This window comes from Phyllostomus hastatus, unplaced genomic scaffold (genome assembly GCF_019186645.2).
Source record: "Phyllostomus hastatus isolate PE091 unplaced genomic scaffold, TTU_PhHast_1.1 phas_contig_150, whole genome shotgun sequence".
NCBI classification, from domain to species: Eukaryota; Metazoa; Chordata; class Mammalia; order Chiroptera; family Phyllostomidae; genus Phyllostomus; species Phyllostomus hastatus.
This window is the reverse complement of record NW_025333611.1, coordinates 37,680,894-37,694,451: the sequence shown is the minus strand read 5'-3', so window position 1 is coordinate 37,694,451 and position 13,558 is coordinate 37,680,894. Positions and strand designations below refer to the sequence as shown.

At 40.5% G+C, this 13,558-nt stretch overlaps 1 protein-coding gene across 4 annotated transcripts in view; it reads right to left on the bottom strand.

The window, feature by feature from the left end:
• Nucleotides 1–13,558, bottom strand: part of UIMC1 (ubiquitin interaction motif containing 1) — a 113,086-nt gene that overhangs the window by 8,955 nt on the left and 90,573 nt on the right. For 2 of the 4 annotated variants that reach the window (XM_045827885.1, XM_045827907.1), the window contains exon 11: nt 1,884–1,943. The exons of the other annotated variants lie outside the window; for them this stretch is intronic. In XM_045827885.1, coding sequence (XP_045683841.1) covers nt 1,884–1,943 — 60 coding nt within the window. The remainder of the gene's footprint in view (nt 1–1,883; nt 1,944–13,558) is intronic. 4 annotated transcript variants of the gene reach the window in all.

Sequence of the window (13,558 nt, the reverse complement as noted above, 5' to 3'; positions counted from 1 at the left end):
CAGGAAAACTACCAGGAAAACAACTATCAGGCCAAGGTAAGCAAAATGGTGAGGAAAGGTGTCACTAACTGCTGGGAGAGCCACCTGTAAACCTTCGATCACTAACTCAGCCCTTTTTATACCACTGGATGGAAACACCCTAAGGAGCTGCACTAGGGACTCGCCTTGGCACTGTCAAGATGCAAGGAAGGAGCAGGGCCTAGGGGAATAAAGTACACCGACTTCAGAGCTGGCAGAATGGTGTCCAAATTGAGACTCTACTAGCTGTTTGCCACAGTCCAATAACCTGAGTGCTACCGTATTATACCATGTATAACGCGCACTTTTTTGCCCACATTTTTGAGGGGAAAATAAGGGTGCACATTATACATGGGTAGTGCCTGAAAGACCTTGTACCTGTTCTTGTGTTTTGTAATTTATTTGTTACATAAAATTTCTAGTACTGTAATATGTTAAAAAAATGCTAAAATTCCTTTATAATATGAAAAACAAGTATCTAAATATAAATAATTGAATTTAAAAATTCAAATGAAAGATTTTTTTCATGAAAGTTTGGGCCAAAAAGTTGGTGCGCACAATACATGGCAAAATACAGTGCATTAGCTGACCTACCTACAAAATGAGATGATGAAGCATCTCCCCTCACGAAGTTGGTAAGGATCACATCAGATAATTCAAATTAAGTTGTGAGAGTGTCCAACCCACAGAAGGCACTCAGCAAACACTAACTGTTAATTGTCATTATTATTCTTCCTGACTTATTTCTTAGATTTATCCAAAGATTCAAGCGCATCCTCAGAATAAGCACTTATCAGCCTGTCTATAATTTGGATTAGGTATTAGTCTTAATTGGTTCCCATACTAACTTTTACAAACTGAATGAACAGTAAACAACCAAAACATTACAGAACAGTTATTTATCAATACATACTATGTAGATATCAGCACATTTGTTTCCAAAAACCCAAAGACAAGCAATCAAAAATAAAAACACATGGCCTAGAACCAACAGTGGAAACAATGGTTGCTTGACGGGAGTAGAAATTATATATACAAACAAGAGACTTGGCAGGATGGCAGAGGTTAGGATTTTCAATATATCTCCCTCAACCTCAAAACCACCTCAGCAGAAAGTAACAGGAGGCCACACACTTGAGGGTATTCCTGTTGAAAGTGCCTCTCCTCCAGCCAGGCTCTTCCTCAGCGGGATGTAGTGAGAAAGGGAAGGTGCATTTCACCAGCATGTTGCCTGCCTCAATGCTACTGGCCTCCCCTAAGAAACTCCAAAGAGGGTTATCATTAGAATTAATTATGTACCATTCTGAGTGATGTGGCTTTTAAAATTTAAATCTTAATTAGAATTAAATATCATTTAAAATTCAGCTCCTCAGTCTCATGAGCCACATTTCACATGCTCAATAGCCACATGTGACTGCTGACTTCCATACATGACCCCAGAGATTGAGAACATCTCCGTCACTGCAGACAGTTCCACTGGCTAGCATGGCTCCTTTAAAAGATAACCAGGACTAATACAACAGTATCAGGCCTTAAGTCTGTTTACCTTGGACACCACAAGAAATTCAAGCCTCCCTGGCCTCGCTCACCACCTCGCTTCTCATCCCCACATGACTCTGATCTGTCATCTGGGGGGACTTCTCTAACCTGACTTGGTCGTCCACACCTACTCTGGAAACAAATGCCTTCTGGAATTCTGGTGATTTGTACTGATCGACAAAACCCCTGACGTGCTCAGCCTCCTCTGAAAGTTCTCATCTTCTTGCTCTCACTGAAAGAAGGCTGTCCTCTGAGGAGGACACTGCTTCCCCTCGTCCCTACTCAAGTACTGGATTGTTTCTTCTTTACACTGCAGCACTACTGACCTGGAGTTGGGGTAGATATCCTCTTCCTCCTTGTCGTTGCTTCCAGTCTACTGGGAAAACCTAGTTCGAAGCACAAACCACGTGTTACCCCTGCTACCCACCCCAAAGTAATCAGCTCCTATCCTCCTGGTTGCCGGTCCCCCACACTTACCACCATTCACTGAAAACTTGAACATGTCACTTACCGTCTTTCTCTTCACCACTGCAGCCATCATTCTTGGTGATTTCAGTATCTACAAACTGTATTAAGACTGAAGCGTATGAAGTTGCAGTTTTTATAGGTTTCAACCTAAGGTATGCTCCATCCCCTACGCTTGCCTCTCAGTTGCTTGGCTAGTCCTGTGGATCATCCCATCCTGGCCTTTCTCGAGGGGGATCTGAGAGAGAAGCAAGCCTAATGCCCTAAGGCATCCACTGTATGTGATGAGTTAACCTCCCTCTGCTGCATTTAGAATGGTTGGTCCCAGTTCTGTACCCTCCTTGGGAGAAGTAGAACAATCTGTTCATTTTCTGTTTCATGGTTCTGCTGAGAAGCCCTGGCTGAGCCTGTCAGTAATAATTGTGCCACTTGTACAAATTTCTCAGTTTCAGAAGTCCCATTCTCTGATCATCACCACCTGCCTTTTCCAGCTCATGCCCTCTAGTACCCTAACTCCAATAATTTTTCAGCCTCTCCAGGACATCTAATTCCAGACTGTCACCTTTTCCATGTCCATTACCCTGTCAGGTCCTCAATTTCCTTCTTACCTAACTTAGATCTCATGGTTATCACATTAACAATTCCCTTGAAGAGTCCCTCAACTTATTTCTAATCTTTCTCATGCTCCACAACAAAACCCAATCTTGGTGGAATCTAGCCTTCCACCTGTTCTATGTTCCTACCTAAGTAGCCCAACTGTGCCAACTGGGCTCACATCATATTGAAGACTGGAAACCTCAAGTGGCCCGTCGGTACAGCCCAGTGTTTCCATGGTCAGCTTATTCCTGTGCTCTCCCAGAGGCTCTTTCACATCTTCTCCACTGTCCTCTCCACTATCCTCACACCTCCAACACCCATCCTGATTCTGCTGTCGTCATTCTTTTTTGTTTCAATATAACAACTACAGCTTCAACATATGAAGCTATAATTCACATATATTCAGTGGTTTTCAGCATATCCAGAGTTGTACAACCATTACATCAATTTTAGAACATTTTCATTAACTAAAAAATAAATCTGTTCTTATCAGTACTCATTCCCCATTTTCCCCCAAACTCCCAACATAGGCAACCACTTATCTGCTTTCTGCATCTATGGATTTGCCTCTTCTGGGCATGTCCTATAAATAGGATCATACAATATGTGGGCTTTTGTAAGCGGCGTCCTTCACTTAACCTATGTTTTCAAGGCTCGCCCACGTTATAGCATGTGTCAGTACTTCATTCCTTTTCTCCCATTGTGGTTGCATCATGTCACATTCCCACTGACAATATACTGGGGTTCCAATTTCTCCACATTTTTGCCAACATTTGTTATCTTCAGGTTGGAGTGCTCGTTAATAGCCATCCTAGTGGGTATGAGCTGTTATTTCATTATGCTTCTGACTACTGACTAATCATGTTGATCATCTTTTCATGTGCCTGTTGGCCATTTGTACATATTCTCTGGAGAAAAGTCTATACAAAACCTTTGGTTTAATTGGGTTATGTTTTTGTTGTTGAATGGTAAGAGTTCTTTATATACTCTGGAATCTAGACCTGTACAGACATATATTTGGAAGTATTTTCTCCCATTTAGTAGGTTTTCTTTCACTTTCTTGCTAGTGTCCCCTGGTGCATGATAGTTTTAAAATATGATGGAGTACAATTTATTTATTTTTTTCTTGCTGCTGGTACTTTTGGTGTCTAAGAATCTAAGAATCCATTGCCAAATCTAAAGTCATGGAGGTTGACCCCTAAGAGAGTTTCATAGCTTTTGCACTTACATTTAGGTCTTTGATCCATTTTTTTAATATATGGTGTGAGGTAGAGCTCCACCTGTGGATGGGCATGTGGATATTCAGTTATCCCAGCCACATTTATTGAAAAGACTATTTTTCACCCACTGAACTGTCATGCCCTTGTCAAAAACTGCACATAAATGTATGGTTTTACTTCTTGACTCATAGTTCTATTCCACTGATCTATATATCTATCCTTATGTCAGTACCACATTGTCTTGATTAATAAGTTGCAAAACCAAGAAGTGTGAACTGTTTTTGGCTATTCTGGATCACTTTATCTCCTAATCCCCCAAAATGGAGTCATCAGTAAACCAGCTGCTTGGGGCAAAACCTTGGCATAACCCGAGTTTCCTCTGTCTTACTCCAACAAATCCTGTAGATTTAACCTTCAAAATACTTCCCAAATTGGACAACTTCTGCACCTCACAGCTATTACTGTGATCCAAGTAAGCACTAGCCCTCGCATGGACACTGCAATGGCCTCCTGCTTAGTCTGTTCACTTCCATTTTTTGTGTCCTGTCCCTCAGCAGACTGTTTTTTCCACACAGTGGCCAGAGTTAATTATATCACTCCTTTGCTCTTAACCCTTCTGTGGCTTTTCGTCATATCTATAATGGAGTGCAAAAACCCCACGTGAATTGACCACTGCTTATCACTTTTTTCTTTTTCCCATTGTTTATCCCACTTCATTCCTTGTGGCTTCCCTCTACACTAAGACACATGCCAAACACGCTCCTGCATTAGGGCCTTTATACATATTCCCTTCACCTGAAATGACTCTATTCAAATATCAACTCAAGAAGTCTTCCTTAATCTTTTTATTTAAGAGCTCCCTACCCCAATCTTTCCTGCCCTGGTCATTCTCTGTCCTTTGTTCTTGCCTTATTTTTTCTTAATTTTTGACATCTATTTCCTCCATAAGAATGTAAGCTTCATGAGAACACAGATTGCTCTTTTATATCCTTAGCTTGTATCATAGTAGCTGGGTTATAGTAGGTGCTAACTAAACACTGGACTGTCAGTTAAAGGAGGATAAATAATACATTATAAACAACACAGTCATCTTGTAAATTATTCAAGGCAGCTCTCTAAGTTGAGCATCCGACAGTGGGCTTAGTAAGAACCCTGAGCCAAAGCTGCCTTCTCTCATCCTGACCCTCAGTCACAAAGTCTGATTGATTCTCTCATCAAAACATTCTCAAATGTATCCACTCCTACTGACCCTGCTTCATTACCTGTCTCTCCGTTTCCAGTCTCAGCCCCTCCCATCCTGCTTTTGTTCTACTCAAAGAGCAACTCAGGCCCAGCATTAGCCATGGCAGAACCCCAAAAGTCTTCCCTGACTCAAGAAGGCCCCAAGTTCTACAGGTGAACAGCACCCCACGTGCATACCCATCATAGCACTTCTCACACAACATTCTAGTTATTGCTTTACCTACGTATCTCCCCCAGCAAAATCTCTCTTTATCACTGCAGAATTCCACATTTCTGGCATAAAATGGACACTCAATATAAATATATATTTAATGAATCAATTTGTAAAGGTAGTTTCTTATTCACAAGTTCGATGGAGTATTTTCTTGGCTTTAAGAACAATAGGATATTCTTATAACTTAGATGAAAATGTCTCTAGAGTCTGATCTGAGATAACTCTTGAAATGGGAAGGCCCTATCTGCCTCATTCCACTCAATAAATTCTTATTGTTCTCTCAGGTGCTAGACTTGATAATCTTATTCTACCAGAGATAGCTTCTAACTCAAAAATCCTAATGATTATGTCAATAGTTCCTAAGGATAAACAACCCTAAAAAAGTTAGGCATCCCTAAGTCCATTTTACAGATAAGCAAGTAAGGGCTCAGAAGCTTCAATCCTGTAAATACCTAGTCTAGGCTATGATTCCAAGTCTGCTGGACTCCAAAGCCAGTACAATTTCAAACTGCTTTCTTTGCTGCTTAGAAGCCACAGAGGATCCCGTCCCTACTCAAGTTGCAGTAATTTCAAGTTTAGACATAAGCTTTATTTCTCAACAGGTACACCTAAATGTTGAGCTCTTGACCTTAACCTCCAGTGCTGCTGAAGTCAGTCCCTGCGTCTGAGGTGTTAGCATGACTTGTTTACCACCTTTCCATACAAAGATAACAGTACTCACATGAAAATATCTTACCAGTGCCTCCTACCTTGAGGCCAAAGGGAAGAGTCAATACTGAGAAAATCCTTAAACCATACAATTCCTATTTAGGATATAAAAATAAAGGATCTAGAACCATTATATTTTTAAGAACAAAATTTCTGTCTATGAGGTATTGAATAATTTAGAGGTCTTAGAAAAAGAGCCACTTGTCTAGTTCATACTAGTACTTGTATACAATATTTATAGCTCAATCTTTTTCTTTAACAGCTGGAATTTTTTATTTAAGCAATTCAACAATATATATCAAGAATTTAAAAATAACTTGTATCTTCTGACCCAAGAATTATACTCTGGGAATCTACTCTGAGAAAATCATCTGAATTTAAATGAGATCACAAGACAAAGGTATTTTATCAAAGCATTATTTATAATAATAAAAAAACTTAAGCCAATGTTCAAACAGAATAAAATACTATGCAGGAATTCAAAATAAGGACTGAAAGAAGACTTCCGGCCAAGATGGAGGTGTAGGTAGATATACTGTGCCTCCTTGCACAACCAAGATAGGGACAACAACAATTTAGAAAGAGGATAACAACCAGAACTGACAGAAAATTGAACTGTATGGAAGTCGGACAACCGAGTTAAAATAGACCCGTTCATCCAGACCAACAGGAGGGGCGGAGTCGGGCAGCCGGGCAGAGAGGGGTCGCACAGCACAAATTGTGTTGGGACCAGGTGCATGAGACCGCAGCGGGCGGACCCTGTGCACACAAGCAGTGGCTGGCAAACCCCAGCCGACGGTTGGCAACTAGCAGACCCAGTGAGGCGATGACTGTGAAGCAAGGCACTGCGCCCAACCCAGGATCCCAGTGCTGGGAAATAGAGTCTTGGGGCAATGACTGAAAACACCTGTGAGGGGTTGAGGCACAGGGAGAGACTCCCAGCCTCACAGGGGAAGTTGTAGAAAAGACTCATGGACTGCACAAGCCCACCCACATGGGAATCAGCACCAGAAAGGTCCAGTCTGCTTGGGGCAAGTGGCGGAAGGGACTGAAGTCCACAGAGAGCAGAGCAAGAACAATTGTTCCCTCTTGGACCCCACCCCCACATACAGCGTCACAACCCAGTGACTGGGTTGCCCCACCCTGGTGAACACCTAAGGCTCTGCCCCTCATACATAACAGGCGTGACAAGACCAAAAAGAGAGAGAGAGAGAGAGAGAGAGAGAGAGAGAGAGAGAGAGATGGCTCCAACAGAAGAAATGAAAGCTCCAGAACCGATCCTTTTAAGTGACTGAGAGATAGCCAACCTATCAGATGCACAGTTCAAAACAATGGTGATCAGGATGCTCACAGAACTGGTTGAATTTGGTTGCAAATTAGATGAAAAAATGAAGGCTACAATAAGTGAAATGAAGAAAAATACACAGGGAACCAATAGTAATGGGAAGGAAACTGGGACTCAAATCAATGGTGTGGACCAGAAGGAAGAAAGAAACATCCAATCAGAAAAGAATGAAGAAACAAGAATTCAAAAATATGAGGAGAGGCTTAGGAACCTCCAGGATATCTTTAAATGTTCCAACAGCTGAATTATAGGGGTACCAGAAGGAGAAGAGGAAGAGCAACAAATTGAAAACTTATTTGAACAAATAATAAAGGAGAACTTCCCCATTTTGGCAAAGGAAATAGACTTCCAGGAAGTCCAGGAAGCTCAGAGAGTCCCAAAGAAGTTGGACCCAAGGAGGGACACACCAAGGCACATCATAATTACATGAGCCAAGGTAAAAATGAAGGAGAGAATCCTAGAAGCACTAAGAGATAAGGAGATAGTCACCTACAAAGGAGTTCCCATCAGACTGTCAGCTGATTTCTCAAAAGAGGCCTTGCAGGCAAGAAGGGGCTAGAAAGAAGTATTCCAAGTCATGAAAGGCAAGGACCTACATCCAAGAAGACTCTATCCAGCAAAGCTTTCATTTAGAATGGAAGGGCAGATCAAGTGCTTCTCAGAAAAGGTCAAGTTAAAGGAGTTCATTATCACCAAGCCCTTATTTTATGAAATGTTAAAGGGACTTATCTGCCCTGGCTGGCGTAGCTCAGTGGATTGAGCTCGGGCTGTGAACCAAAGCATCACAGGTTCGATTCCCAGTCAGGGCACATGCCTGGGTTGCAGGCCACGGCCCCCAGCAACTGCACATTAGTGTTTCTCTCTCTCTCTCTTTCTCCCTCCTTCCCTCTCTAAAAATAAATAAATAATATCTTCTAAAAAATACAAAAACAGGGACTTATCTAAGAAAAAGATAAAAAATGTGTATAGTAAATTGACTGCAAAGTCGAAATTATTAACAACCACACCTAAAACAAAAACAAACTAAGCAAACAACTAGAACAGGAACAGAACCACAGTAATGGAGATCACATGGAGGGGTAACAACAGGGGAATGGGAGGAGGAAAGGGGGGAAAAAGTACAGCGAGTAAGTAGCATAGATGGTAGGTAGAAAATAGGGGGAGGGCAAGAATAGTATGGGAAATGTAGAAACTGAAGAACTTATGACACATGGACATGAACTAAAGGGGGGGAATGTGGGTGGGAGAGGGTGTGCAGGGTGGAGGGGAATGAAGGGGGGTAATGGGACAACTGTAATAGCATAATCAATAAAATGTATTAAAAAAAAGAAAAGAAAGACTGGAAGAAAATACTTGAATACCAAAATATCAACTGTAATTCAGGGGGAGAGAGGTTATATTTGGGGTGATTGTTTTGGGATGATTATTTTTCTATGTTGTTTATTTTTTTTCAATGAGCATATAACACTTTAATCATTTAAAAAGTTTAAACATCAAGGGACACCCTAAAGGAGAAAACAGGTCCAGGCAATGATCAACAGTCACTGTCAGCTGAAAGCCGGGCTTTCTAATGGACAGATTAGTCTGACCCCACTGATCAAAGGTAACAAGAGAGTATGTAACCCCACAAACTGATACAATATAAAATATAAAATGCTTATAAAGTACTCTTGTCAAAAATTTAATAAATGAATCCGATCAAGCCTCAAACCTAACTAGAAGTTTCCAGAAATTATAGTGTAGAACAGAAGAATATTTTAGAGATAGAACAGGGATATAATCAGCAAAATCCAGGTGGGAAATTCTAAAAGACAAAAAGCTAGTCTCCTTAACAAATAAATCATAAAGAAAAAAAGAGAGAGAGGAAGATAACAGATTAAAAGAGACTTAAGAGAGACATCAGCCAAATGTATTGCATAAACCTTCTATGGACCATAATTTGAACAAATCATTAAAAAAATTAAGAGATAACTGGGGAAAAGGAGATGCTGACTGGTGTAGTAATGGTATTGTGGCTTTATTTATTTTTATTTAAGTAGTCCTTATCTTTTAAGGATACAAAATAAAATATTTATAGATCAAATGATAGGACTGAAAATTGCTTCAAATAAATCTATTGGGGGAGCAGATGCGAAACACATCAGAGGTGAAAAGAGACTGGCCATATGTTGATAATCACTAAAGCTGCAAAATGGGTTCATAGGGATTCATTATACTGTTAAACAATAAAAATTTAAAAACTGGCTCAAAATAAAACCTGCTGTTAAAAGCTAACTATGTAAAACCAAAAAGAGTAAGGTAAAAATACACATCAAACTGTTTGTTCACACAGAGCCTTGGACTGAGATGGACCATGGATGAATTTTTTCTAAGTAAAATTTCCCTAAAATCTTCTATAGTAAGACGTACTACTTAAAAAAAATTTGTTAGAAGGCAAACAATCTAATGATTAAGAGTGGAGCCCCTGGATAAGTGGCTAATTCCAGGGCTGAAGCAGGAAAAGTCAAGGTAGCCCCACGACCTTTTGCTCAGAGAACAGATGGGTATGTGCCAAACGGGGACAGAAGACAACTTAAAGGGACTTTCAAATTTGGAACAATTTGAACATCAAAATGACTGCTGGAAAGAATGAATCATAACACAATAAATTGTGAAAATGAATCCAGAAGTCCATATCGCATTTTAAAAAGTATTGACAGAGGAGGGGAGAGATAGTTCCTGTCTACAGAAGGATGTCAGCTAATTAATGTAGAGATGACAGGAACAAAAATAGTCACCATGTACTACTATAGTAATAATTGAAGCAAGAATCGCCAATGGATACTAAAACCATAGGTGAATGCGTGTTTGAGAATAGGATATCATACAGCCTCAAAGTATTACCTCACAGATGACATTACTGATCACAAAGGGCTGAAAAAAAGGACTTTTACAGAAAAAAATCTGATAGATACCACCTATGAATTTTAACAGTCCCAATAGCACAGACTAGTATCTCTTGCTCCCTGATGTGTTATGGACTGAATGTTTGTGTTCCCCCAAATTCTTATGTTGAAATTCTAATCCCTAATGTGATGGTATTAGAATTCAGGGCTTTGGGGTGATTAGGACATGAGGGTGCAGCTTCCCTGAAATGGGATTAGTGCTATCACAAGGGGCTAAAGAAACCAGAATTCTCTCCTTCCACCACCTGAGGATACAACAAGAAGTCAGAAATCTACAACCCAGAAATGGGCCCTCACCAAGACCCAAACCTTGATCTCAGACTTCCAGCTTCCAGAACTGTGAAAAATACATTTCTGTTGTTTAAGCCACTCAGTCTGCAGTACTTTGTTAGAACAGCCCAACTTGACTAAGACATGGTGCATTTAAAAGAATGCAACATTCCCATTGTTATGTTCCTGCCAAAAATGTTTAACTTGAATCTAACCATAAGAAAACATCAGACAAATCCAAACTAAGGAATATCTGGGGTGGAAAAACCAGAGAGGAGAAGCTCTACATTCTGTGAATAAATTCTGCTCGTGTCCCTTGCTGTCTCCAGAAATACTCATGTACTAGGTAGAATCTTATTAAGGATAAAATAACCAAACTAGTTTAAAGTGCAGTTTGATTCCAACCCACTTAACTGTCTTATGAAACAAACAAATAAAAATAATAATTTCCTGAGGAATAAAACTGACTCTAGAATATCCACAATATAACATTCACAATTGTCTAGGATACCATCCACAATTACTTAACATACAAAGAGAATGAGGAATGTTTTCAATTGATAGGGGGAACAACAATTTGAATGGCTACAGATTTCTTGTCAGAAACTAAGAATGCCAGGAGATAATGGAACAAGATCTTTCAAGTGCTGAAAGAAAAAAACAAACAAAAGAACCCATCACCCAAAATTCTATATTCAGTGAAAATATCCTTCAAGAATGATAGTAAAATCAAGACACTCTGAGATAATAAGAATGCTAAGGAAGCTTGTTGCTGGTAGACTCACACTGTAAAAATGCTCACAGCAATTCTTCAGGCTGAAGGAGGTAACACGACATAAACCAGGTCATCAAGACAACTGAAGAGTATCAGAAATAATAAATTTCTAGCAAATATAAAAGACTATTTTCCTCTTAATTTCTTTAAGAATACAAATTATTGTTTAAAGCAAAACTGTAACATTGTTTGATGGGGTTTATAATATATGTAGATGTACATATGACAACTACGGTATGAAAGGAAGGGGAGGGTAGTAAATGGACCTGTGTAGTTACAAGAGTCCTAAATTTCACAAAATGGTATTACCTGTAAGTAGACTGTGAAAAGCCTACCTTCCATAGAGTAGTCACTAAAAATTCAAAAAAGTACAGAGGCAGGAAGGACAGAAGGAAAACAAATTCTATAACATATTCAAATAATTTAAAAAAGAAGACCAAAAAAATAAATAAATAAAAACCAGAAATGGACCAAAAAAACAGTAAAATGGTAGGCCTAAATCCAACCACATCAATAATTAAGTTAAATGTTAATTAATGAAATTTCCAATTAAAACTTAGAGACTGTCAGAATGAGTGAAAAGCATCACCCAATGGTATGCTGCCTAGGAAAGACACACTTTAAAGATAAGAACACAGATATGTTAAAAGTAAATGAATTGAAAAAGATATCCAAGCCTGCAGTAGGCATAAAGGAGCTGAAATTGCTAGAACCATGTCTGGTTGCTGTAGCAGATGAAACACACATCAAGAAAAAGTATATTACCAGAGGTGAAGTTGGAAACTAAACAACACATTTACAAGTTGGCTCTAAAATACATATGGAGCCCTGGGTGGTGTGGTTCAGTGGACTGAGTGCCAGCCTACAAACCAAAGGGTTGCTGGTTTGATTTCCAGTCTAGGGCATATGTTTGGATTGCAGGCCAGGTCCCCAGTAGGGGGCACATGAGAGGCAACCACACATTAATGTTTCTCTCCCTCTCTTTCTTCCTCCCTTACTCTCTCTAAAAATAAATAAAATCTTTTAAAAAATAAAGTAAATAAAATATATATGGAAATAGAATGACTAGAAGCCACACTGAAATTGATAGGAGCGGAGATGCTAAACAGCTGGGCAGTTAAGAATGCGGAAGGAACTCTGGATGATGTGGCTCATGGACTGAGCACCAGCCTGTGACTGAAAGGTCGCCAGGTAATGACCAGAGCACATGCCCAGGTTACGGGCCAGGTTCCCAGATGGGGATGCGAGAGAGGCAACTCACCAAGGTTTCTCTTGCACATGGATGTTTCTCTTCTTCCCTTTCCCTCTCTCTAAAAATAAATAAAAACAAAATCTTAAAAAAAAATGCAGAGAGATATCTCCTCTGCAGATGTCCCCATTGTGGAGCCTCACATCTGGCTCCCCAGCCCAGAGACCAGTGCCAGGAAGAGTCCCCACAACATATGGCTGTGAAAATCAGTGGGACTGCATCCAGGTAAGATGAAGGGCTACTGGAGACCCAGGCTTCTGCTTAAAAGGCCTGTGCAGAGACTCACAACCACTTGCCCTGTGCTCCAGCAAAGGGACAATGACTCAAAGAGTGCTAGGTACATATGGGGAGGAATGAGCAAGAGCTGAAGGGACGGCTCTCTCCTGGACAGAACTGCTGGCAGATACAACAGGTCCTTTGTTAAGCCCCACCCACCCACCCATCCTGCAGACAAAGGCAGGCACCAAACCTGAGTCTCAGTTAACTTGGCTAACACTGCTCACCTCACCCTGCTTATTTCTGAGATCACACTCCACCCAACTAGAGCACTGGCTGCTTCTCACAATCAGCTGGCCTTAGCCCATGCTGCAGACTTTCCTTAAAATCTTTCAAAGGTCTACAAATCCAAAATAAGCACTGGCCTCAGTGTGCCCTATACCTCTTACAAGACAGACACTAGTGGTAGATGACTTAGCTTTATAGCACGGCCTCTCCCATGTGCCTCCAAGCCCAGAACAGGGAGCACCAACCACAGATCACTTTATAGCTCCTACCAGGTAGTCTGAGGACAAACACAGGCAATAGTTGAATTGTGCCAGCACCAGAGCAGACCCCAAAACCAACACACCTGGTGACTGGCTTCAGACCACACCAGAGCATCACCTAATTAGCTACATAAATGACACACCCAGAGGATGGACTCCGAAGCCACCAGAGCCATGATAAAGCAAATCCCACTCCGTGGGGCACTC